Raw genomic sequence first — 26,599 nt, forward strand, 5'->3', positions numbered from 1 at the left:
TGGAACAAAATGTAATGGGGGCTTTTGATGGGATTGCCCCAGAACATTTTAACACTGATTCTGGATTATAGAGAAACTTTAGGAAATGAAGTAATAGAAGAAATACTTGAAGTGATGTTGGCAGACAAGAAATACTAGACCTATGTTTGCATCCTTTTTGGCAAATTGAGTTGGCAAAATCTTACCCCTATGCACATTCCAGTGGTGCACATTCCATCACAACAGGCAAGTCCTTGGAGACTAATAAGGATGACAGGAGAACATAGAGTGTATTTGGACACTGTTAATGACATAGTTGCTATTTGGATTTTATAATGATGTTATTGATACAACTATAGTTATAAAATTATTGTGAGAGAGAGAGAAAGAGAGAGGGAGGGAGGGAGGGAGAGACTGACTGACTGACTGACTGACTGACTGACTATGGTTTAGGGTGATAAACTGTAACCCTGACCACTACATTAGTCTCTTATGAGAAGCAGGGAAAGAGCAAACATACATACATAACTGTATTATTAAAAATAGCCATACAACTTTCACTATTTTACCTGTGGATCAAAGAGAAAGTAAGGACGGCCTCTTCTCAACTGAAGGACAATGTATTCTTCTTGATTACCAGGTGACATAGAGAGAAAAAGTAGACCATCTAATTCTGCCGTTTTAAAGCTTATTTTAATACCTAGTTAAAAATAAAAAATGCATGTTTACCTCTCACCAGATAACACATTTGTGGCATATAAATGAACATGACAAAAATTATTCGTATAGATGCAATTGCCATTGACATTACACACATTTGATCCTGTGTGATTAAATAACTACTTCTGATCTCTGTTTATATAAAACTGAGGAAACAAAATAGATTTATAGATTTATAGGAGTCATGGATGCTCCATCTTTTGAAATTTTCAAGTTTTTAGTTGGGCTGCGATTTTTATGTGATAGTCTGAGGATTCCAGATCTTGCTGGGAATTTGGACTAGAAGACCTCCAAGACCTTCCAATCTTATCATTCTAGGAAATTAATAGGAGCCCTAGTGATCCCTAAACAGGGATCACATTTGCTATTGTCAATTCTCTATATATTTCTAAATAACACATTTTCCACATATGAAATGAAATGCTTTTCATTTTGTTTCATCATCTCAGAAAGTTTGTCATGGAAAGTCTGGGTAAAATGATTAAAAAAAACTTTAAATTACAACATCTGGATATTAAACTGGCATAATTATTTTAGGACCAAATATTAAAATCATTTGCCACATTTTGCATAGTTCCTGATGTAAGTACTTCTGATTAAAAATGTCTTTTTACTACTTATACAGTGATATTCATGTCCTTGTTGCTCCCTTTTAGTACACTGATAACAGTGTATAATTTATTGGGTTCTACCCAGCTGTATCAAATGAATCAACTTCTTCATATTCATTTTTTCCTTCCTTTGTCAGGCAGAAAATAATAAGTAATGAAAGCTTCTCATGTAGACAGATTCTATTATGAAAAATTGAAGAATCATAACTACAGCACGTATTCATATTACAATAATGCTACTAATTACTTCACACAATAAGCAGTATCCTTTGACTCACATACTTTAATCTTTCCACAGGTTGACACCCATACAGTCACAATATACTCACAAATATTAAGACATTCACTTGAGATAATGAACATCCATCATGCTATTAAAATAGCTGTTCAGAGCTATGTGACAATTGACTTTAAATAAACTTGGCAGGGAATATAATCAAAAGCTCTTTAATGTTGGTTGTCTTACACAGGGCTTGAGATAACAATAAGAAAGGAGACTGCTGAGAAGAAATTACAGAAAATATCCATGCTTACTTAATTTTTTATTATTATATTTCATTCCTATGAACTTATTCTTCTATTAAATCATCAAGGGCTTCTCAATATATAGTACACATTAAAAAACTAATATTAATGGTGATGAGCGCTAGATTCAGCATAACCCAAAGAGGTTAATTCAAAATAGATTTTCATTTTCCTAGGGTTGACTAGATAATTCTGTTTGTTTGGGTTTTTTTACACAAAACTATGCCTAAAAATCAGAGTGAAACTTGGGAATACTCTTACAATGATTGCTCAGCTGCAGTGTTCATTTTGGGTGTTAAAAGGGTTTTTGCCTTTATGATATAGAGGGCCACAAAGTCAGCTTTGAAGAAACTGTGCTGAAATGGTTACAAAACATGTTTTAAATCGGGGAAACAAACAAGCAGGTGAACAGACAAAAAACATTAGGAAAAAATGCAGTGTGGCTATACCCCATGGAGTATAAGAAAGGAAATAGGCCATCAGTCTTTCAAGATGTTATTACTAGAGTTTTTATCAATAAACTATAGTTCTAAGACCACTTGCAGAGTTTGTTTTGTAGTCTGGCTTAAAATAATTTGAAAATAAATTGAAATAATCATTCTCTTTGTTGCCTTTGTGAATAAGCTGACCCAGACTATAGACTTTTTTTTGGCAAATTATACACCCAAACACATACACAACAATGTCATCAAAAATAGTGAATTGATCTCTTATATTTCAATCTTTCCTAAAAAGCAGCTCCATGGCAGAACAGGAAGCATAATATCCCATGAACATGCCTTCCCTTTGTACCAAATTGTGTCAACCTATTAGTCCAAACGTAGCATACGGAAATTAATGTTTCACATACAGGAGCTACCATCACAGTAAATTTCATCACATTCTGTTAACAAAACAACATTTCAAACATTTTTTTAAATACAGTAGCACTCTCTTGCTTGCTCTCTCCCTCCCTCCCTCTCTCTGTCTCACACATACATACATATTTTCAGAAATATGGCAGAAAAGGGTCTTCTTCTGATTCCTTCCAGCTAACAGTAACTGGAGCACACCCTTCTTTCCAGATCAGATGGGCCAAGTAGGAACAATTGGAGAAAGATGGTTCTAAGCAATGAAGGGCTTCAAAGGTGACACCAGCAGCTGGAACTGCACCCAGAAGCACTCTGTAAACCCCATATGCCTCAGTGGTATCACACCTGCCAGGTAACTGGCACCAGTAAGCGCCCACACTGCTACATTTTTGCATCAGCTGAAACTTCTCAATTTCCTTCAAGGGCAGCCCTATATAAAGTGCATTACAGCAATCCAATATGGAGGTCACAAGGGCATGGGTGATTATCAGCAGAGCCACACACCTGGCAACTTCAGGAATGAGTGCAACTAGCTAAACTGTGCAAAGGCCTTTCTATATAAAGTATGATTTCGGGGTTGTTGTTGTGTACCAGGTCTTTTGGGGCAGTGCCATCAAAAAGGAAGGTCCCTAGAAACCAAGAGGTCCAAACCCCAGAGCCTTTATGTGTGTTGCTTGGGTTAAACTAAAGCCTGTGGCAACCCATCCAGGCCTTGCCAATCTCTGAGACAGAATCTCCATAGCATCAGTCAGGTAGCCTGGAGTGAAGATATAAAGTTGGATATCATCAAAATATTGATGGTATCTCATGTGGATGTTACAATAGGAAAAGAGAGAATATTGAGTCCTGAGGAGATGTCAGCTAGATCTCTTGCGGTCTATCAACTCTGACTGGAAACAATCCCAGAGGAAGAAGGAGAACAAGCACAAGTCCAGGCTGTTCACTGCCAATCTCCAAAGTCAGTCCAGAAAGATCCTATGGTTGATAGGACTGAAAACCACTGAGAGGCCAAGAAAAGAAAGATGGATGCACCACTACGATCTTGATCCCACCAGAAGTTATCTAAGAGTACAACCAATACCATCTCAGTACTTTACCCAAACCAGAAGCTTGACTGAATGAAACCCAGATAATTTGCTTCTTGTAAAGTCTTCTGAAGTTGCAATGCAACCACCTTCTCTACATGCATAGTGAATGACGATATTAGCCAACATACTGTTTTGGGATCACGTGAGTTGCAGTGAAATGCATCTAGGGGGCATCAGACTGGGAAAAGCACAAATAACATCATGAAAAAAAATGTTCTGAACATTCATCTTTTCAGACGTCAGCAAACATTCTGCAATGAAATGACAACATGGCATATCAGGCAGCTATGATAGCCCATAGGACAAAATAACTTCAATCTACTGGTATTAGTTGTCCTATAACTTTTTATCATAGTGTCAGATGAAGGCTAAAGAAAAGCTTATCTCATATAACTACAATAGAGACACCCAAGTATTTTTCACATGGAATAGATGTAAAAGTGCTGAAGTTTCAAGGAAACTCAGCTGTCTGGCATTAGGATGTGAAATTGGTCTTGCCTGTCTGTCTTCCAAGCTTCTCAATTATTGAAAGAGGAGATTGAGCGATATAACATTTTTTTTAATTTGCCAAGCATATTCACAGCAAATTTTCTACAGAAAATTAATATGTAAAATACATCCACTGTGGCAGGCACAGTAAGTTTCTAAAATACTCTTGTTTAAAGAAAGTCAGGAAAGCCAATTTGGTGGAGCGGTTAAGGCATCAGGCTAGAAACCAGGAGATTGTGAGTTCTAGTCCTGTCTTAGGCACAAAGCAAATTGGGTGACTTCAACTCTAGGAAGCAGATAATTGGAAACCACTTTTGAAATCTTGGCAAGATTTCACTTGTCACTGACATGAACTTAAAGATGTACATGTGTATACCTATGTGTGGGCACGCGTGCATACACACACACACACACACACACACAAAGAGAGAGTCAGTGTCATGCAGTAGTTAAAATGTTGGATAAGGTCCATTAGGACAGGTTCAAGTCTGTCCTCACCCATGAAATTCATAAGAAATTCTTCGCCATTTGGTGAAGAAATAGATTCTGTGCGGTATTGACATCCTGACATCTTGAATGAAATGAGGCTTACGTAAAATAAAATAACTGCATATCTAAACATAGCCGTAGATTCAAAGCATTAAATAATAGAATATCACTACATTTATATGAATAGCAAATTCCAGTCTATCAGTTTCAGCAACTGTTATTTTAAACCTTGTTTGGACGAAATCTTCCATATTTCTGGTTTTATCAGAGATGAATATGAAAACATACCACAAAGCAAAACTGATAATAATTGCAGGTAACGATTACTTCATTACAAAGTTTTAAAAGTACAATATTCATTGGCATAAAACTAATTCAAACTTTTCATACCTTCCAATTAAATATTTTTATTTCCATTTCCATACAATGTTTAGTGAAAAGGCCCGATCAGGACATGTTTAAACACAGAGTGTGACATTCCTATTCGTATTCAATACAATAGTGGGCTCAAAAATGTTCTTTTCAACATAAATGTGGCAAGAACTGAAACAGAAGCCATTTGTAACATGTATCACTGCAAATGTAATAAAGCAACAAGTATACTTGAAACAGGTAAGCCAGCCTAGACAGTTACAAGATACATGATGTTTTCTGTATCCAAACATCTGACATTATGGAAATGATCATGACTTGGATATAATCTGCTAGGTTAAAATTACTAATTTGATACCCATTTGTATTTTTATTTTTTGTCACCCCATTATACCCACTACTGGTAAAACAAACAGGACATTTTAGCTTTAATCTTCTTACTACATAACCCAAATAACTTCAGTCATGTTTGCATTAATGTTGCATTAATCATGTTGTTGTGTATTAATGAGTTTTCAGGCTATGCTAATTACTGTCATAGATTCTGCAGCAGCCCATTAAATATACAAATTACAGAATTAAAGAGCCAGAGCTCTTCATGATTAATCTTTAAATGGAGAAAAACTAATGATGTCTGTACAAAGTTTCTCTCTACTTTGGACTGAGTGAGCTCAATGAGCAATCAATTAGAGGATTTGAAGAATAAGAAGCCCGTAAGGCAGCATCTGTTTTTCTGAAACAGTGACTTGAAATAGATATTGGGCATAAAGCTTTTTCAGATTTTTTTTTATTTTACAAGTATTTACAACATTGTCCAGTCTTAACACTTTTCCTTAAGAGTCTACAGGCTTAAATTCATTATTATGTCCCCACTGGAAGCACCTGCCTCTTTGTGAATATAGTAAATCAATCTTCTCTTTTTAGCAAGGACACTAGTCCTGTTGCTCTCTAGTTAGGAAGATTTACAGCAAACCTTGGTGAAAACAAAGGCAAGATAAGTTTAGAGTCATTTGATAAGATTTGATGTATTAGAAGCACTTTCCCCTCCTAGCTTCTGAATGATGTTTTGTTTAATAAGAGAACAATGGCTAATGGTTAGGGATTATAAATTAAAAGAGATGGATACAGAAACCAATTCTGCCACAGAAACAGTACAGAACATTAGTCAAATCATTTAAATTTCCCAGGCCTAATTTCATGGATTATTGGTAAAGATGCAGTTTAGTATAGAAATATTGTGGAAAATATAAACAATTTATATATTAATTGTTAAATAAAATTGTTTCATGCTAACATGTATGCAACAGCGGTGGGTTTCACATTTTGTTACCATCCATTCACCCCACAAGCACCCGCAAAGTGGGTGCATAGGCCCCTTCTGTGCATATACCCAGCATTCTGTGCATGCACTTTACTCAAGCGTGCACCTTCCGCACATGCACCTGGCCTCAAAAATGTACCTAAATAGGATGGCATAGAGCCGGGGCGGGTGGGCAGGCTAACTGGTCTGAACTAGCTGAATACCATCTCTGGTATGCAACCGCAGTGCTCTATTTATAGGTGAGAAAAATAAGGATATCTGTAATCATGGCCAACTGAATCACAGATGTAGCATTCCACGGAAATGTTTTATTTCATAAATAATGTAATCTTTATAAGGCTATGACAATTTAGAAGCGTTGCATTGAATATGGCAGTAATACATGACTTTGAGGCCTAGGTTGCACATGGTATCCAAAAGTACATAGATGTGACCTCCAAAGGTTGTTACCAATTTGTAAATATTCATGTGACAAGCAGGGAGTTACAACTGGAGAATAGTATTATCATATTTTAATTATATTCAAGTCTTTGTAAAATACATCTATATAAAATAAAGTATTCCAGTTCTAAATTTGCAGTGTGTTCTCCACTTCAAGACTAGTTGCGATCTTTACTTGGAAGCAGTGGTGGGATTCGGGAACAACTGGTTCTTCAAGAGAACCGGTTGTTAACTTTCTAAGCAGTTTGGTGAACTGGTTGTTGGAAGAAATCATTATGGCAGAAAACCAGATGCTCAATTATTTGAATCCCACCGCTGCTTGGAAGATACTTCATGTACCTTCATGTACTTAATACTGATTACCACTTGTGAAAGTGGTAGATGATGCAGAATGCCATGAACCAGAGATTGTATTAGTCTGGCTCACTCTACTTCGTTCATCTTAAAGGAATTTAATTGACTTTCTATAAATTTTATATTCAAAGTTCTATGAATTACCACTAAAGCCCTAAAACATTTCAGAACCAAGCTTCTGGGGGGGGAAACATTTTTTCCAATATCAGCATTCTAATGTCTACTCTGCATGATTCTGAGAATTAGCTTTACAATTAAAAAGATATCCTTGCTGTGGTATATTATCAAGCTTTTCCTGTAGGGTTTTACACCAGTTTTGTTCTCCTTTAGATGGTAGGTCAATTTTTCTTAAATATTTTAAATCTTCTATTTTTTATTTTTTTTTAAAAAAAATCTGGTTCTTTTAATGTTCATATCTTTTAAGCTCAAAACCTGTGGTAAAATCAGCATGTAAGTATTTTAGATAATTACTGTATTGTGAGTCAGTGACTCAGCCCAAATTAATGCCTATGAAAGCTGGGCTACATTGAACTTTATTTATTTAGGTTGAGTGTTAATGCATTTGCATCTATTGGTGTCATTCTTTTTAAAAAAGACATACACATTATAAGATTATTACATAAAGAGGAAATATTTTACTTTTACTGCTTGTTAGGTGCATGTTTTCTCTGATTCACAGGACATAGTTATTTAGCAATTGTAGTAGTGCTCTTTGAAATGTACATTTTGGATAACTTAGCAAACTTGGTAAAATGGTTACTCTGGATATGAATATGGATATATAGTATTGGAATGCAAATAGTTTATTGAAGCAATGAAGACATTAAATACTAGGTCAGCATCTGCTAGAAAGTTACAATGATAGGGGAAAAAAGGAAATCAGACAGAGAATCACACTAGGTCATTAAATCGGTCAGTAATTGAAACAACACAATATTTCTATTTAGTTGAGGCAGATGGCTAGAAACCATAATCTTTAACTGAGGTCAACTCAGTAGAACTAAAATTTGCAGAACAAGAAATGAATTTGATTTAGTCATGAGAAGACTTTTAGTAATTAGAAAAAGTGAAACTTAAAAGTCAAATTAAAATGTAAATCAGTAACAGCAGTTATAAATATTTAAACTTCATATATGGACTACAATATATGTAATGCTCAGATAGCTACATAATTCTGTGTGTGTGTGTGTGTGTGTGTGTGTGTGTGTGTGTTTATGTTTGTTTGTTTAACTTTATTTAGATGATTCTTCATTTTGGATATCAGTGTTGGTGCTCTCTATGTGTAACATCTGGAAAAGGAGAAAGTTTAGCCCATTTAGAAAAGAAGAGGATAATGTACTGGGGAGTCAAATGAGAAACCTTTACCAGCCTAATCTTCAAGGGTATTATTAGTCCAACCTAGGCTACACTGCAGGACTGGCGACCAGAGTGATCAATAAAATTCTTGACTCTTAGCTTCTCAGCCTGTGCAACTTGTTATATTACTTTCCTTCATATGACTTCAGGGATGTGTATGATGCTAATAATAAACTGAGCCAAAATAATTATACTTCTGTTTCTTGGCTCCTCTGCTCAGCCTAAAAGCCAACTGCCAATCATTTGACTATCTCCTTTACAGCTAAGGCCAGCCTTCCCAAACCCATTGCTCTCCTAAAGCAATAGTACTACAAATTCCAGATTGTGTAGCCAGAATAAAGTTTGGTTAATTTGCTGGAAATTCTTGGAACTTCAACCATCTTGAACTGATCCTAATAATTAACTGGAGATCTATGACTTTTACTGGTAGGTTCAGTATATCTTTGTGTTTAATACTAACTTTGACAGTACAAATATTGTCAAGCAAAACTAAATTAATTTCCCAAGAAAAGACTCTGTAAAGTGCTGAATGAATTAAAAATAAATGGACATTAAAAATCAATATAATTATGTAAAATGCAGAAAATGTAAACTTAACTCTTTATGCCAAGGCAGAATCTGAGCAGGTAAGAATGAAATATATGATAAAATGGAAATTCTGCAAATTTTATTAATTAGGCTAAGGCTACAGTGAATAAAAAAGATTAGGTGTACTTAGGTGAGAAAGAGAATCAACCTAAGTGAAAATATACAGTCATGTGTAAAGACAATCAGTTCTATGGATACTAGAAAAATAAAAATGAAAATCCTTCAGTTATTGTTTTTCTTGAACCAATTATTCTATTCATGTTTATGATGGAAACAATATCAATGTTGAGTGCAAAGGTAAACTGGCAGTTATTTGGTCAGGCTACAAATGTTCAATGAAAACAAGTGAAAATTCATTAGAAACTGCAACTTCTAGAAGTGTAAGATTAGACTATCTCCAGGTGTACGTAGGTTTTTAAAGCAGAATTGCTTACTCAGCAGCAAATCTGAAAAATGCTAATGATTTAAACAAAGAGGAAGGAACTGAAAGAAATACACAATATTTCATTTAGTGGTGTCCCCTAGTTATTCTTGACATGGTTACATTCTTCAGTGTGGAGAGGAACAAAATACTCATTTAAATGTTTCATTTAAAACAAACAGACTTACCAAAGTATAATGAGAAAGCTATTGGTATGGGATCTGTGGAAATCTTACACAATTCCCCTCCCCAGACACAAATAATAAATGTAGCACAGCAAATCTTTTATAAGGTTGATACTTGTCCAGTTTCAACTGGATGCAAATAAATGTGTGAATCTCAACATGCATTTCTTCTTACTATAAGTTATCTATATAACCTTTTCTATTAAAGAATAAATGTTTAAAAAGAAAGTACTGTATTAAAAGGAAAGGACTATAAAAATCTATAAATATATGTACAAATAAAGGTTGCAAATGGATTATTTTACCAAGCTGGATCTATTTTATGCAAAATAAGTGCCTATCTGGATATTATATGGGTTTCTATTTGACCTGAAATGTGTAATTAACTATCAATAATATCCAATTTATATTTAGATTTATAATCCTTGAATTAAGGAATTAGCGTGTTCAAGTTTCAGTGGCTTTTATAGTGTTCTTCCATCCTGTCATGGTTTTTTATTCTGTAAATATGAATCATTTTAGAGAATGTATGCTGATAATACTTTTATTTGAGCAAAACAATGTAATGGTGATGAAGGAATTAAAAAAAGAGGTTGGGGGAGAAGGAATGGGCTATTTTCCATTATAAATTGTTATTTCTTTTTAATACATCACTATTAGATAAGGTCTGGTAATAGGCAAGCAGACAGACTGTGAAGCATAGCTAATTTTTATTACTAAAATTTTATTTATTTGGTACCCTTTTTGTACTCAAGGGTGCATAGTGACAAAGGGGAAAAAAGACAGATGGAGAGAGCCAAGATACAAAAAGAGAAAAATAATATAAATAAGAACAAAATTAGCCACTCAAACCGATGCCAAATGCCTTTCACCTCATTGACTGAAGTTTAATAAAGATAGAAAAATGGAGTTTGTAGGAGTAAATTAGTAATACAAAAGTGTTATCTCTAGCAACAATCCACAGCCAAAGGTGAAGGATACCAAAGAAATATACTCCAGCTGTATCTGTAGAAGCAGAGGTCACTCACCTTTAATAAAAAAGGCCCTGCTCCTTTCCCCATTAATCCAAGAATTTTCAACTTGGAACAGAGTCTGAAAAGGCAGAAGTGCCGGACATCATGAAGGACTTTGTAAGTAAAAGGTAGCAATCTGGATTACAATAGAATTACCTGGCAGCCAATAAAAATGAAAGGAGACCAGCTAATGTAACTATACCAGAGATGGTATTCAGCAGGTCCGGACCAGTTCTGGAGAACTAGTAGTCGAAATTTTGAGAAGTTCAGAGAACCTGTAAATACCACCTCTGACTGGCCCTGCCCCCATCTATTCTTTGCCTCCTGAATCCCAGCTGATCGGAAGGAAATGGGGATTTTGCAGTAACCTTCCCCTGAAGTGGGGAGGCAATGGAGATTTTACAGTATCCTTCTCCTGGAGGGAGGTGGGAATGGATATTTTACAGTAACCTTCCCCTGTCATGCCCACCAAGCCATGCCCACAGAATCAGTAGTAAAAAAATTTGAATCTCCCATCACATAACTTCACTATTCAGTATATCTGTGGCTATGCACAATTTGAATGTCAGCTGAGTCTTCAGAAATGATTCTAGAGGTAGCCTCATGTAGAGCACATTATGGTATAAGGCTGAGTTCATTCTTCATACCTTTAATATTACATATGCCATTATTTACAAAATGTGTATATTAATGTCAATGTTATTAGTAAAAGGTTAAGAAAAAAAATGAAAATCTAAACAAAATGTCATTCAGAAAAGTATCTCACAGAGAAAATAAAACTACTCAAATGAAAACAAATAGCATATATGGAGAGTATACCCAATTTAAATTTAAGAAGAGAAAAACTTATTTCCTAATACCATTTTGAAGAAAAGTAGAGGATTTACATTGCATAATGAATTAAGAGGCAACAGGACAATTAAATTATTATTAACTATATACTACTATTCTGTGTCCATTTGTTTGTAACCTTCAATCAGGTGAAATGATACATCATGGGGCAACAGCTTATGAATCAAGAACTTCAAGAGAGCTAACTTATTGAATGTATTCAAGATCTGGGACCCATTGCTCCTCTGAGATGGAAAATTTGGGAAAATTGTGGCCATTACAATGTTGCTATGCTGCCACACTGCCAAGGTATGTTGCAGCAATGTGATTGTCAAGGAAAGTCAATGAGAAAAACAGCAGAAAATTGGTAATCCCAGGCCAGCCAACAGGTAAGTGGCTGTTGGATGGGAGAGGAAGTGAAATTGGGTGACAGTGGAGGTATCATGTAAATTGGCAAGGGTACACAAGAGGCACTCTGAATTCCTTTCAAGGAAATACAATATTCCTAACAGGTGGGTCAAAAACACATTTCTATAGCTTAACATAGAGGCTGTTGCCATGAAAGAATGGAGGAACTGCTTGAACCTGATTGACGTGATAAGTAAATAAATTAAAGTAAATAAATTACTAGGAATTTATCAAGCAAAATAATGCAAAATTTAAGTTGCATATAGGCTTTCTACTCAATTCAATTGTATTATTATATTATGTTATGTTATGTTATGTTATGTTATGTTGTGTTGTGTTGTGTTGTGTTGTGATGTGATGTGATGTGATGTGATGTGATGTGATGTTATGTTATGTTATGTTATGTTATGTTATGTTATGTTATGTTATATTATGATCAGGACAAGATTCAGCAGTCCATCTGCATTTAAAAGACAAGGGCCACTATTTTGAAGACAGCAAAGTCCACATTTTGGACAAAGGTGATCGCTGGTTTGAAAGAGGAGTCAAAGAGGCCATCTATATCAAAATTGAACAGCCCTCTCTCAACAGAGGGGGAGGTATACAACATCATCTATCTCCTGTCTACATCACAGTCCTTTCCATGGTTCCACAAAAGTGGTTCCACACCCATTTGCATCACTCAGGTGACTCTGACAACACAGGTAAACCTCTGGGTTGCCTCAATGACTCTCTAAAAGAATGCAAATGACCAGCTGTCTACAAGGAACATACATCCTTCCATTTCCCACCATCCAGTCAGAGTTGAAGAAGCTTCTAAGATGACAAGCAAAACGTCTTTAAAGAAAACCAAGAAAGGCCTTTTGAAAAAGAACTCTTGGGACAACTATGACCTGGATGACTGAGAATCTCCATATACATACTTCATTGTAAATTAAATGTGAACATTATTGCTCTCTACTTCAAATGCATGGAAGACACTAAATATAATATACATGTGTGTGTGTGTGTGTGCGTGTGTGTGTGTGCGTTCAGAGAAAGAGAGATTGCTATAATTAATGTATTGTCTATTATTTTAACATATTATATTCCTGCTGTTTGAATTATACTGCCTATAAGTCTTCTTATATTTTTTCTATTTTTATGCTAATAGTAGCTTTTCTGAATATAGTTATGCTAATAGTTATATTTTTAATAATTTATTTTGCATCTAAGTGTAAGGTGGCAATTCATTTGTTAATATTAAGGATATTATATTAGAAGAATGTAATCATGCTCTGTCAGTTTGCCTTTTTTAAGGCTACATATAATCAGTTGTTTCGACCTTTTCTGGAGCAAAGTATTCTTCCTGCTCCTGTTATTTCCACTGCTATCCTCTAATTCTACATCCTTCACAAACAAGATCCAGATGATAATAAACACAATAAAATACATTTATCCCTAATTATGGCTCTAAGCAGCTCAATCACATAGTTTGAATATTTTCATCTGAATTGTTGAGTAAGTCAAACTAAGCATATTTTTATATCTACATACTCCTGCTATCCCAATAAAGCCATTTCTTATGGGGCATCTTGAAATAGAATACAGCATTTAGCGTATTGGATATACACCATGATTGGTAAGTAAGTAAGTAAGATAAGATAAGAAAAATATTAATAAAAATGTAGATTCAAGTTTTGATGGGCCTTATATTTTTATTAATATTGTTCTTATAAGTTTACTTATCATGTCCAAGAGTGAAAGATTGTGAGAAAAAGTATACACAGACAGTATGCAACACATTAGTGCTAGATTTTATAATTTTTATGATACTATTATTTTTCAGCAGATAAAGCTATATATTATAAATCCTGACTGATTGTTTTGGCAGAAATAACATTACTCAGTTTATGATCTGATTGATTTGGGGCCATAAGTACTTAAATCTAATAGGGACAACACATTTTAATCCTCTCCTCCCTCCTTTTTTAATGTTGGCAATCACTCAATTGATAAGGCTCATCATCGTTAGACAAGATATTAATTTGAACTTTCTAAAAGATCAATTGTGGGATGAAACATTCCCTGATAATATTCATAGAAATGCTTCCTCATGATATTCATGACAGACAATTAGAATCAATGAATGTCTTTCATACTTGTTTGTTCAATAAACTACTTGTTAGTACCATCACGCTGTCTTAAAAAGCCACAAGGCAGGGGGAAAAAAGTCAATAAAAAAATAAAAGAAAACTTGTAATCGGTTTAAAAAATGGGCACTATACTTGAAATATTTTCTAATAAAATTCCATTCAATTCTGTTCAATCTGTTTATAGGGCAGTGTAGATTATACCTTACAGACTATAAGAATGTTATACACTCTTTTCTAAGTGAGCTGAAAGTTTAAGTACACAGTATATAAAATATTTACCATGCTGGTTCAATTCTATTTTTTCATTTACTAATGTTTTACTATAGTTGCTTAATTCAACCTGACATCACTCTCTTTAAATTTCCATAATGAAAAGATGGAGACAGAATGAGTTTCTCTTCCTAAAAAATAAAACAAGAAGCGATCAAGTGACATTGACCTTAACAACTGGCACTGGAACTGTTGTAACTGTAAGTCAATGTAGTCACTTGAGGTCACAGTTTATTACCTAATTGCTTAGTGATGGAACTTCCAGTTCCAATTAACATAGTCATCAAGGACTACCTATATTAAATTATATGATACTGAAATGTTTTTAAATTGTTCAGTATTAAATAGATACAGAACAGAATAACAGAATTGGAGGGAAACTTGGAGGTCTTCTAGTCCAACACATGATCAAAGGAGGAGACCCTACCATTCCAGACAAGTGGGACATCCACAATAACAGAAGTACCCATACATTTGCCAAATATAATCATTCATACAGATTTGGGGATCTTCCTCAAAGACCTAAATAAATCTGTATTTCTCCATGAAAAGAAAAGAGAATTAAAAACCAAAGTTTGATGCAGATTGAAACTGCCTACATCTTACAAAAACTATTACACTTACACTGTCTGTCAGGGTTAGTGCAGTGCATTGGTAGCATAAATCCCTGTTGGTGCACATTAGAAAATGTTTTAAGATGTTTTGTTCACAAAGCAGCTGAAATCACTTTGTTGTGCTGGATCACTTTTTTTAAAAGTGTCTCACCCTTTATTTAGGCTTCTTGGGATTAGGAAGAAGGAAGAAAGAAAATGTCTTGTTCAAGAAGGAGAACTGTGAAATCATTTAAGTGCAAGACCACAATGTTAGCAAAAGAAGTTCTAAGAGAAAAAAATGAAAGGACAGTTAAATTCTTCCTTTACTGAGGCCAGTTAATAGTTCATAGTGGGACATATCACTGTCAACAGGAATAAATGAAAGGAAAACCAAGCATGGCTCAGAATACTCTGCAACAATGGGAGCTTGGTCTGCAGTGATCATACCACAACCCATATACCTGCCTATTAATGGGGACAATATATTAAGCAACCTTCTATTGAACTGGAAATAACTCTAAGCAATTACTATTTATTTTCTGAGCTCTTAATCACCAGGTCCTTCGCAGGCTAAATCCAACATTTCCTTCATAAAAAACCATTTTGGTTCCTATTAATTTTTATAAATGTATTCCTAAGGTCTGCCATATATTGTTTATTACCTTGATGTGTGTGTTCTTTGGCTAGGGTTTTTGTCCAAGGTTCAAATAAAGTTCTTATAAATAAAAAGACAACATTCTTTAATGAAAATTGCTGGAAATAAGGTATATGTTTTGCAGTCAAGGCAGGGCGGGCTATTATAGACTTCTCTAATTATAGAGCATTTGAGTAACTATATCATCTTGTAATAAGGAAGTAAGAACATGAAAGAACCTTCATCCTCTTCATAAGGATGACATAAATTTTATTCAAAATACTAATCAATTGTACTGTGGTTCTTAGGCATTGCATAACATGAGGGGGGGATTATATGTGTGATTCTCAAATTCATAATAATGGCAATTGAAAGAGTATGATGCTCTTATAAATAAGTAGAAAAGCTTTGACTCAAAGAAGCAATTTTGAGTTCCTCATTAACAAAGAACACTGCAGACCAAAATAACTCTGAAATTTAACTTTATCAGGTTTAATAACAAGAGGACGTAGGTTGGTTTGGGAGGTATGGCTGAGATGAGGATGTGTTTACTAGTTAGCAAATGTGATGTGCAGAGAATCATGAAATACACTTTTGCTTTTAGAAAGATGACTTTTGATTAAAAAGAAAGACTTTTCAGAAATGAATTGTTCAATCATTTGCATGTTGATTCATGTTCTGTTCTGTGGGACTTAGTTTCAGATAAGAGAGGATAGGATGGCCACTTAAATGTGTTTCTATACTTAGCCCAGTTGAGACATCCTTTTTCTGACAGAATGGGAAAGGGTTTAATAGAATCTTCATGTAATATTTCATATAATCTAATACTGAACTCCCTAAGGAATGACACTGAAACATCAGCATGTGGTAAGATCCTTTAAGTATGTAAAGTATACATTTCAAAGCTGTTGAAATCAGCATGCAACCCTCTCAAATCCAATTAAAAGATAGGCATTATATAATTCCTATGATCCATGAAATACAATCAACATGTAGAAAAAAAGAGAAATTTGTGCCAGGCTAAGTAGATTTCCAGTATTCTGGCAAAAGAATAAAATATTGACTTGAGAGTTGCCTGCAGGGACAGAAGTAGAAACAAGTGTGTCCCTGAACACTGATGTGCAAAAATTCCCCAAATCCCTTTCCAACTGAGCTGCAGTGTAAACTTACAAAAATATAATATGCAATTAAAGGTCACCTGATGAAGAATACTTGCTTTTTTTGGTAAATAAATAATGCCATATTTTCTCACACTACAAATTAAGATACATGAAAAAAAATTCTGAAGAGTGGCCTTTTAAAGAACAATATTGATTTATGTAGCAAAACTCTGAAAAGTAAAATAGCAAATCCAGAGGAAATCCATCCAAAGAAAATGTCCATCAGAATGTACTCTAAAGTGTTTTGAAGTAAACATAGTGTAGACTATGGCTTGGGGCCAGGGCACCTGAGGAATCCCCTTTTTCAAAGAGTCTCTACCTGTCCAACCAGATATAGTAGAATGGACATGCTGTAGATCTCATCAGTCAAAGAGTGTTCAGCTGGCAGGGTCTAGAAAATGGGCTTTTTCCACAGTGGCTGGGAATTAGGGAATATCCTCTTTGGAGAGTATAATGGTCCCAATCCTGTAAGCCTTTTGTAAACCCTAAAAACCTGGCTATGTTCCTGATCTTGAGGCACTGAATGTGTCAATAGCCCCATTTCCTGGCTGTATTGATAACTGGCCAAGTATCTGGGCTGCTATATATATTTATTTATTTGGATGTTTTTATAGTTTTTATTTTTAAAAAATGTTTTAATAGTTTGATTATAATATAGTTTTGAATTATATCCTGCCGAAAGTCATTGACTGAGATGGGTGTCTATAAAAATAGCTAGATAGCTAGATAGCTAGATAGCTAGATAGCTAGATAGCTAGATAGCTAGATAGAATGAATGAATGAATGAATGAATGAATGAATGAATGAATGAATGAATGAATGAATGAAATTTCCTTACCTGTAAAATAGGTGTCTGCAGGCAAAATAGAATTTGGAAACTTGTAATACCCATTTCCTGGAAAACGAATGCCTTTTTTTACATTTACATCTGATATTGCTAAAGATATATCTATTCTTTCCAGCTGATAAATTGGAGGAGGTCCATTAAGTTCTTCAGGCTCATACCAAGTTATCTTTATTACAGAACTGTTTATTCCTTCAGTGTCGGGTGCTATTAGCAGAACTGGAGCTATTTCGAAAGAAAGAAAGAAAGAAAGAAAGAAAGAAAGAAAGAAAGAAAGAAAGAAAGAAAGAAAGAAAGAACAAAAAAGTTTAATGCTTTGTTTCTTATATTTTATAAATCTTTAATAAAAAGTGTAACCAAAGTAACTATTCATAATATAGCTTGCAAACTCCCTTAGATTTTTATACAATCATACCACTGTACATAATAATATTTAAATTGTTAGAAATGAAAAAATATGATCTGCCAATTCCTTGTTTGACTGACCAGCACTCCTAGCGTTTTCTTTTACTATTTGCAGAGTATTTTCACATTAATATCATAAAAACAATGCAAACATTATGGTACAAATTCAAATAATTCCTTTGAATCAGAATATACAATGATATTGGCAGAAAAGACTCGCAAATATGAGATGTTTATTGACTTGACATTGATTTTGTTTATTCCTTTGTTAGAACACAATAGTGCTATCTTAAATTGAATAATAGTAATACAAAGCAATTGAGCAAATATACATGAATTCTGAAGATAGAAACTTCACCATAAGAATCCTTTATATATGCAAAATACTATGAATACCTAGCATTTGTCAATCTTTCAGATAGGCATGCACATATAACTTGGCTAAAATGAAAAGTTCTATAAGACTTGCACAGATCTTCATCTCCATAAAAGGCAAATCCCATTATCTGCAGTCATGATGATGAATAAACACTAATGTGGGAAATTGAAAATCTAACCTCAGATCCGATGGATAACTTTTCACATGGTACTCTGATGGCAACTGGTCTGGCAAAGACCATTTGTCTGCATACCACATAATACTTTTGCATGTACATGCATATATGCATGTTATTGAAAAAATTGTGCTATGTCTGGAATATTTTATTAATGTGCTTTGTCTGTTAATTGTCTGGAAAGCGTGTGCAGTATGAGTTTGATAAAAGAACAAAGTATTTTCCTATTTTGGCAGACTTTTTTTACATGTTATATAAACATACTTGTTGTTAGTCACATTCTTTATGCAATCGCCTTTCAAGACTTACAAACAGATTGAAGCTTTCTTCAAAGGGTGTGGCACATTATGCTGACAATTAGGTGGTTAATTGCAACATACAATAGCACTTTACCTATCGAAAGTATTATGCTCCTTGCAGATATAAAATACGTTGTTCCATTGTGAATTCCAAGCAAGTATTACTTTGTAAATTTACTCTGCAGTCGTGTTTTCTGCATGAGGAGTCTTAAACTATGCCACATATATCAAAGTCAGATACTTCTGTTATCATACAGCACATAATTCATTTAGAGAATATGAAGTAAAATATGAATCCTGTAAATTCATTCAGGGCATTGTGCTAAGAGTTAACAGCAAGATCTTTGTTCATAATAAATTAATAATGCATCTTTAAAGTGTTTGATATATAAAACTATAAACATATTTTTTTGCATTTTTATATGAACATCTAATGTACTGCTATTGCTTTTTATGCAGGGTGAAGAAAGGTTACTTTAAGATAAAGGAAAAGATGAGAGTCAAAAAATTACTAGCCAAGCTATGCATTATAAATTCTTGTTCAGATATCATTTATGACTTCATAATCTAATTAGTAACATACTGCTTTGGTCAAAATTTACTGTGTTGAAATTTGAAGTTCTGGCATATGAGATTACAAGCCTTCCCACATAAGTAGCACTGAGCATTAATGAAATGCAGCATTACTGCACAGGTTTCGAAAGAAAACATGGGCTTTACAATTGAAATTTCACCTTTAGAGTTATTCAGCTATGTCAGCACTTTGGATGTAACTGCCACGATTTAATATCCCAATTCAGCTTTTAACTACTAAAAACAGAAGCTGTAAAATTTATTATTGCCTAAAATGAATACACATAGCCATCTTTAGAACAAACGGCAAATCTTCCATAAATATATTCTAATAATAAATTGGAGAGGCTTATACTGTAATTATAGCATCTTTCCTATCCAAATTTGAAGCTTTTATGGCACTTGCGCACTTAATTATTTAAATGCATTGTAACATTTACTTCCTTGACAGGAAAATATTGATTTTTTAATCATTTTCAAGTCTACTCCAGCAAAAATAAATGTACTAGTTACAGTTAGTTCACTATGGTACATATATTAAATAGTAGCATTGCTATATTAAATAGTAGTAACATTTCATAATATATGAAATAGAAAATTAATATTTCAGAATGCAACACCTTTAGTTGAAGATTAGAATTGTAAACACCATATTTTGATGATTCACAATGTTTGTGCTCCAACATGAAGAATTCTTCTGAAATTTACACATCAACAAATCACATATGTGTGTGAAGGGGGGGACCTTTAGATAATAAATAGCACATATCTCCATATCACCGTTTATGCAATATATAATAGAATCTAGCAGCCACAATATATGCTTCTTAAAGTTATGACTAATACCTGTTGGAATTATCATTTTATTTATTTATTGTAAATTTATTCTGGTCTTTTAAAATACATCTATAAAAGCATTCTTTGTTTTAAAAGACTGAATTATATTTTGCATATTTTAAGTATATCAGGTTTCTAAAATTTCTTCAGTAAAATATATAAAATACCAACTAAAGCATTCAAATGTTAAAAACTTATTACACTGTCTAGAATTACAAGAGAATTCCCCCCAAAATCAAAAGAACAGACAATCCATAAAGTTCCCTATTAACAATACATCAAGTACAGATATAATTTTATAGCTTACTATTAAAAAAAAGATAAAGTCTTCTATGAATATGTTTGTGTGCAAGTCTCTGTGTGAGCACATTATATCTGCATGCATGAAAGAAAAATATAATTGTTGATAAGTAAAGAGCAGTTAACTTTGCTTTGTTTGAACCAATATCATTTTAGCTTTAGAAACTAAGACAGATGCCAACATTTCACTGTGAACAGATGGTAATTCCATCTAATAGTGCATCACTGTATTAGTAAGGTCTGTTGTGTATACAAACAGTAATAAACACTAGGTGAGGATCAAAATAAATTTTAATTGTTGACATTAAATTCTGGCAACCGTGCTTCTAAGGATAGTGAATTCTTTCGCAAATCTGTCAGGTTTACTAATGCAGCTGCTAAAGCTTTCCTATAGCATGTCAGGTTTTAAAGCTAATAAAAATGCATCTGTATTACAGTTACTAAACCTTTACTGGTCTACTTTTCTTTCATGCATTTATACTAAAAGGAATCCCCTCAGTGAAATATTATACAGGTAGCACTTAGTGCTCTTGGCTTTATCTCAAAAAATATGCTTCTTAAGGTTTCCCCTTTCATCACATTTCTAAATAGCTACATTTCTAGTAGAACCGTGAGTAACATTCATGAAGATACAGTCTCATTTATGCTTTGCCAACTGCTCATTATAATTTCAACCTTTTGAATAGTGACATGTAGGGTTATCCATTTTTAAAAAAACAGCATTTGTGTCTCATGCACAATTTCACTTTGTAAGCAAATGTGTAATTGGAGGCTTGCCCAGAGAGTGGAAGATCACTCATTCACTTGAGAGACTTGACTATTGTTATATCCCAGGAATGTTTTCAGCAATGTAAGGTCTCCATCATCCCAGCTGACTTCACATTAACCTAGCGAGGTTGATCATTAGGCCTGACTGTATAGATTGGGTTCAGCACTTCAGACAAGGAAACATTAGTCAGCAATGGAGTCCTCTGTGCATTTCCAGGAAACCATCAATTTAAAGGACCCAGATTTAACAGATTTCACTTGAAAAGAAACCTCTTCCCTTAATCTGAAACTGTGGTTGTACCCTATTCAAGATACAACAGTCTAATAGTGTATTTAAATTTAATGGAATGATTTAAAACAATGAAGAATATAAAAAGAAAAACCAAAATAAATTGAAAGACCATAATAAAATGCTAACATAAATGCTGAAACCCAACAATAAGCAATCATAAAAATGTCATAGGAGTGAAAGGCATCTATATATGGTAGTCTCTAGTAAGTCAAATTTTTGCAGCTGTGCTTAGACATCTAGATCAGTCTTTCTAAACCTCAGCAACTTTAAGATGTACGGACTTCAACTCCCAGAACTTTCCATCCAGCCTGGAGAGTTCTGGGAGTTGAAATCCCAGACATTTTAAAATTACCGAATTTGAGAAAGACTGATGTAGGTGGTAAAATGAGATTCCTACCATGGAAAGTATCAGTGGTGGGATTCAATTTTTTTTTACTACCGGTTCTGTGGGCATGGCAGGGGAAAGATACTGTAAAATCTCAATTTCCACCCCACTCCAGGAAGGTTACTGTAAAATCCCCATTTCCTCCTGATCAGCTGGGATTCAGGAAGCAGGGAATAGATGGGGGAGGGGCCAGACAGAGGTGGTATTTATCGGTTCTCTGAACTACTTAAAATTTCTGCTACCAGTTATCCAGAACTGGTCAGAATACCACCTCTGGTAAGTATGTGTTCCTTGTTACTTCTTCTCTCTGGAACTCCTTCATGATACAACTTCTTCTAGTAGAGAAGGCCCAGGTCACTTTGGATAAAGCACTGGCAAGGAACTGGGGTCTAGTAAGATATATATGTTCGGTATAATAAAAAATAGAATGATTAAAACTACATGTTTCCATTGAAAACTTCAACCTTTTAATCAACTCTTTCAGAAAATCTGTTTACAGTATATAGTATGCCTTAAAACATACACAACAAGTTTTAAGAGTTCACCTTATTATGAGCATATTGAATCATTTTTTTATAAAAAAGTAAATGTGATGGTGTCTTTTTATATAAAAAAGTCCTTAAAAATATATTGCTTCCACCATATGGGACAACCAACAACTCACCAACCGATTTAAGATGCAGCATATTGAGCTGACCATATGTTACAGTGCTGTTGAATGGCTGAGTGATTCATGCCCGTCACATTCTAGTATATCAATTAAAGCTCCTTGAAGTCTGCATGATTTGTGTCTCTGTTATTAAACCCTGCTAATTCATCCCACTTACACATCTGTTATAAATCTCTAGGAGTGCTGCATGATTCATGGCAATCTGTGAGCATGGTACAGCAAATTCTTCTCCTTGTAATTAACAGTAAATTGTTTTACTGCCATGCAATGAATTTTTCAGTTATATTGCAAATGAACTCCTAAATGCATGGCTCTTTCCTAAGAAGTGACTTATATCATTAGGCAATTAAAAAGTATTGCTTTGAACCAAAAGCTTTTAATCAAGAGAAATACAACTTAAACTCAGCCTAAAGACCATGCAAATTTGACATACTGACAACAGAATAATTTGCACAATTTCCTAAGGAGTGAAATATGTCCTTTGGGGAGAACAAATAAATAAGTTTTGGCTCTTACAGTGGTAGAGAAAGAGCACCCAATCTGTAGCCAGAGAATTTCTGGCAAGACAAAATACTGAGCAGATACAGTTTATCTCACAAGTTATTTAAGCAATCTGTCATATCTATATTTCTCAGATTATGCTTCATGTCTCTAATTGTAACATAGTGCCTATAGTCTTGAAATAAATAATGGGATGATTAACCAAGCAAAATTGTCACACAATTTCCAATGCTGCTTGTGGGTTTTCATCAAAAATGAAGCCAATTTTTTATTTTACTTTGGTAAAATAGAAGCTTCCTAAAGAAGCTTCAATTCTTCATTTACTCTCTTCTTCTTATCACCTCTGCTGTCTAGGCCTTATCATCACCTTCACGAGTGTAGATGTCATGCCAATAGATGAACCACAATTGAAATTAAATTCAAAGAAGAGGGACTAATTAAAAGACACATCCTTAAAAGGCATTTTATTGTGTTCTATGACTGCTTAAAATGAAAAGAACATAGCACCACATATGTATATGTCCATGTCTGGGCATACACTAATATTTATACATATATACCTGTATGCAATTTGGAATGCTGCACTTACTTGCCAGTTTTTCACTTTTTAGCACAGGACTCAAAATGATTGGCTTAATGAGGGATTATTCAAGACAGAAGTGAACAAAATGATTTCACAACTAAGAACAAACAGTGTGTTATGAAAGCTGGAACAATAAAAAGCACCCTCCCCCAGCAATTGCCAAGAAAGGATGAGATGATTGGTGTATGCATTATGAATAAAAAGGTGAAAAAATATTAGTGTACACTAACGACTATATACAAAATTGCTGTAATTAAAATAATAAATTAACATATTAAGACTACTTGTTTAATCTCCTTGGGTCCCATTCACAATGACAGATTTTTATGTACTTGAATGAAAGCATTGTGCATTTTCAAACCAGAGATAAGCAGCCGGCCTATTTTACTTTTTACAGAAAAAGCGAAATCTAATGTTCCACTAATTACTAGTTAATTAATTATGGGTGATTTTAAAGACTGTGATAGAGTATTATGCTTAGAGTATACAGCCATTATAACACAAGAAAAACACATGGTTTTGATTAGTGGCATATACTTTTCCAAAGTATATGATATTCAAAGTATTTCTTTCTAAATTCCTCCCGATTTAAACAAGATTGACAAAAGAAGTAATTTAAAAGACATTAAAAATTAAAAATTTGAATAGGCAACCCTGAGGAGCCAAGACTCCCTGGATATAAATTTAAAATGATAGGAAGTGATCTGGTGGATTAAATTAAACATTTTTAATCTATGAAACTACTCCACTACCTGTCATATTGACTACAAGCAAGTTTGAAAAGAACCTGGCCATTATTCTCTCCTAGCTGCAATCTAGAATAGAATGGTTTACTGGAGATTATATATAATTGTTTTGACAAACAGCTTTTAAGCATTCTCCATTAATTTAACAGATACTGTAATAATTATCTGAACTTGTTATGGGTCATAACAAGGATGTTATGACCCATGAGGTGCTATGTATCAATATAGCTTAAGGTCTATATGGAAGAATGTGGAATTGCACAAATACAATTAATGTAAACATCTATGCATCAGTTGATATGCATAGCTTGTTATGTATTTTTATTTTTTTAAAGCAATTTGGTTTAAGAAAAGAGCAGATTCAGTAGTTTCCTGTCTAATTTACTAAACTGTAACTACCTTGCCAGGATGTTATTTTTCTTTGTGTAATCTTTATTGCTTGCTCATGATTAGACTAGAATTAGCCACGAGTTTCCATAAAATATAATCTGTACTATTTCAAAGGATAGACATAATCATCATGAGTTGATAGTAGCACTGAGGTGTGTCTTGGTTCCTCCCTCCCCTGCTATAATATCATTCAATTGAATGACCACTAAATGTTTAGTTCATCGATTCAGAATTGCAGTGCTAGGACTATCTAATCAATAACATTGTTTATTTCAGGTTCACATAAAGGAAGTCTATTAGATACAGGCCATTTAAAGTTTTTACAATATTTTAAATTAATGGTCGCTTATGAGTGCTACTGCATAGCTTCACTAGAAATGATGAATACCTAGAAGAAACAAATACACGAAGATGAACAGATTGTTAAGCAGCAGTGGGAATTTGGACATTTGCTTGTAATTCAGGTATCAGAATTCTTTTTGCATATTCTGCACACTGTATGCAAATGATTTTGCATTATTTTATTATTTTTCTGAATATTAGAAATAAGTTCTCTAAAATATTAATAGCATATTCTCATGCTGATCCTAGTCTCCATGACAATGCAAACCAAGGAAAGACAGAAATATTCACAAACATCACACAAGCTCTTTCCTAGCTTGGTTGTGGCAATATTGCTATCTAGGTTTGGGTTTTTTTCTTTTTTTGTGGTAATACCTACACAGATGGACCTGTCAGCCCCCCTGCATGTCTAAATATTCACTTTTATTTTGACACATGAGCAAGAGACAATAACTAAATGGTTATCTTCCCACAGCCACCAGCTGTTCTCACTGGCAGCACAAGCAGTAGGAAGATTTGCATGAACTTCAGACCTGATTTTAATAGTGATATTTGGTGATTTTTCATTGAAAAACAATTACTCAGGTTTCATGGCTATTGCCTATCACTTTTTATGAATTTGCTTTCATGTGTCAGAAATTACAATAGTGTAATTTTCTTCCAATATTTTCAATTTAAAAACAGATGGCCAAGAAAGAAAATATGTAAGAATGAAAAAATAGATTAAATGCATATGATAATATTACCTGCTAGTATGTCCAGAGCCTGAATTCTGTATAGAAGAGATATTATTGACTCCCAATGGTTCTGCTGAATAAAACATCAAACTCTGTTTTTCTACAATTCAATTTTTACTTTTCCTACTAAGAGAATGGGAACAATAGCACAATCAACCTGTGTTGATTGTGAAGGAAGTGTTTGGAAAATGCAAGATGGTTATCTCTGATGTTATTTGTATTAGTTTGTGGGCTACATGGTCAGGCAGATATTAGCCATTCAAGTTGACATCATGGTAGTAGACAAGTGATAATAGAAGTAGTGGTGCCAAGGGACAGCAAAATCAGGAAGGAGTATGAGAAGTTGCAGAATTACCAGGGCCGGAAGGAAAACTAGAGCGGATATGGCCAAAGTGATCCCAGTGGTGGTAGGATCACTTGGGGCTATGATTCCTGAGTGGGAGAATGACTCCAAGAGATCTCAGGAACAAAATCAGAGCTCTCTATTTAGAAGAGTGGACAAGAAGTCTTAGAATACTCAGACTCACAGGCATCTTGTA

At 34.1% G+C, this 26,599-nt stretch overlaps 1 protein-coding gene across 1 annotated transcript in view; it reads right to left on the bottom strand.

The window, feature by feature from the left end:
* Positions 1-26,599, bottom strand: part of USH2A (usherin) — a 461,429-nt gene that overhangs the window by 312,961 nt on the left and 121,869 nt on the right. The window contains exons 18-19 of the mRNA XM_087718552.1: positions 17,673-17,903; positions 549-679 (exon numbers count right to left, since the gene is read on the bottom strand). Coding sequence (XP_087574678.1) covers positions 549-679; positions 17,673-17,903 — 362 coding nt within the window. The remainder of the gene's footprint in view (positions 1-548; positions 680-17,672; positions 17,904-26,599) is intronic.

The sequence above is a fragment of the Thamnophis sirtalis genome, unplaced genomic scaffold (genome assembly GCF_051295495.1).
Source record: "Thamnophis sirtalis isolate CommonGarterSnake01/CBP01778 unplaced genomic scaffold, rThaSir2_p1.2 scaffold_6, whole genome shotgun sequence".
In the NCBI taxonomy this organism is placed as follows: Eukaryota; Metazoa; Chordata; class Lepidosauria; order Squamata; family Natricidae; genus Thamnophis; species Thamnophis sirtalis.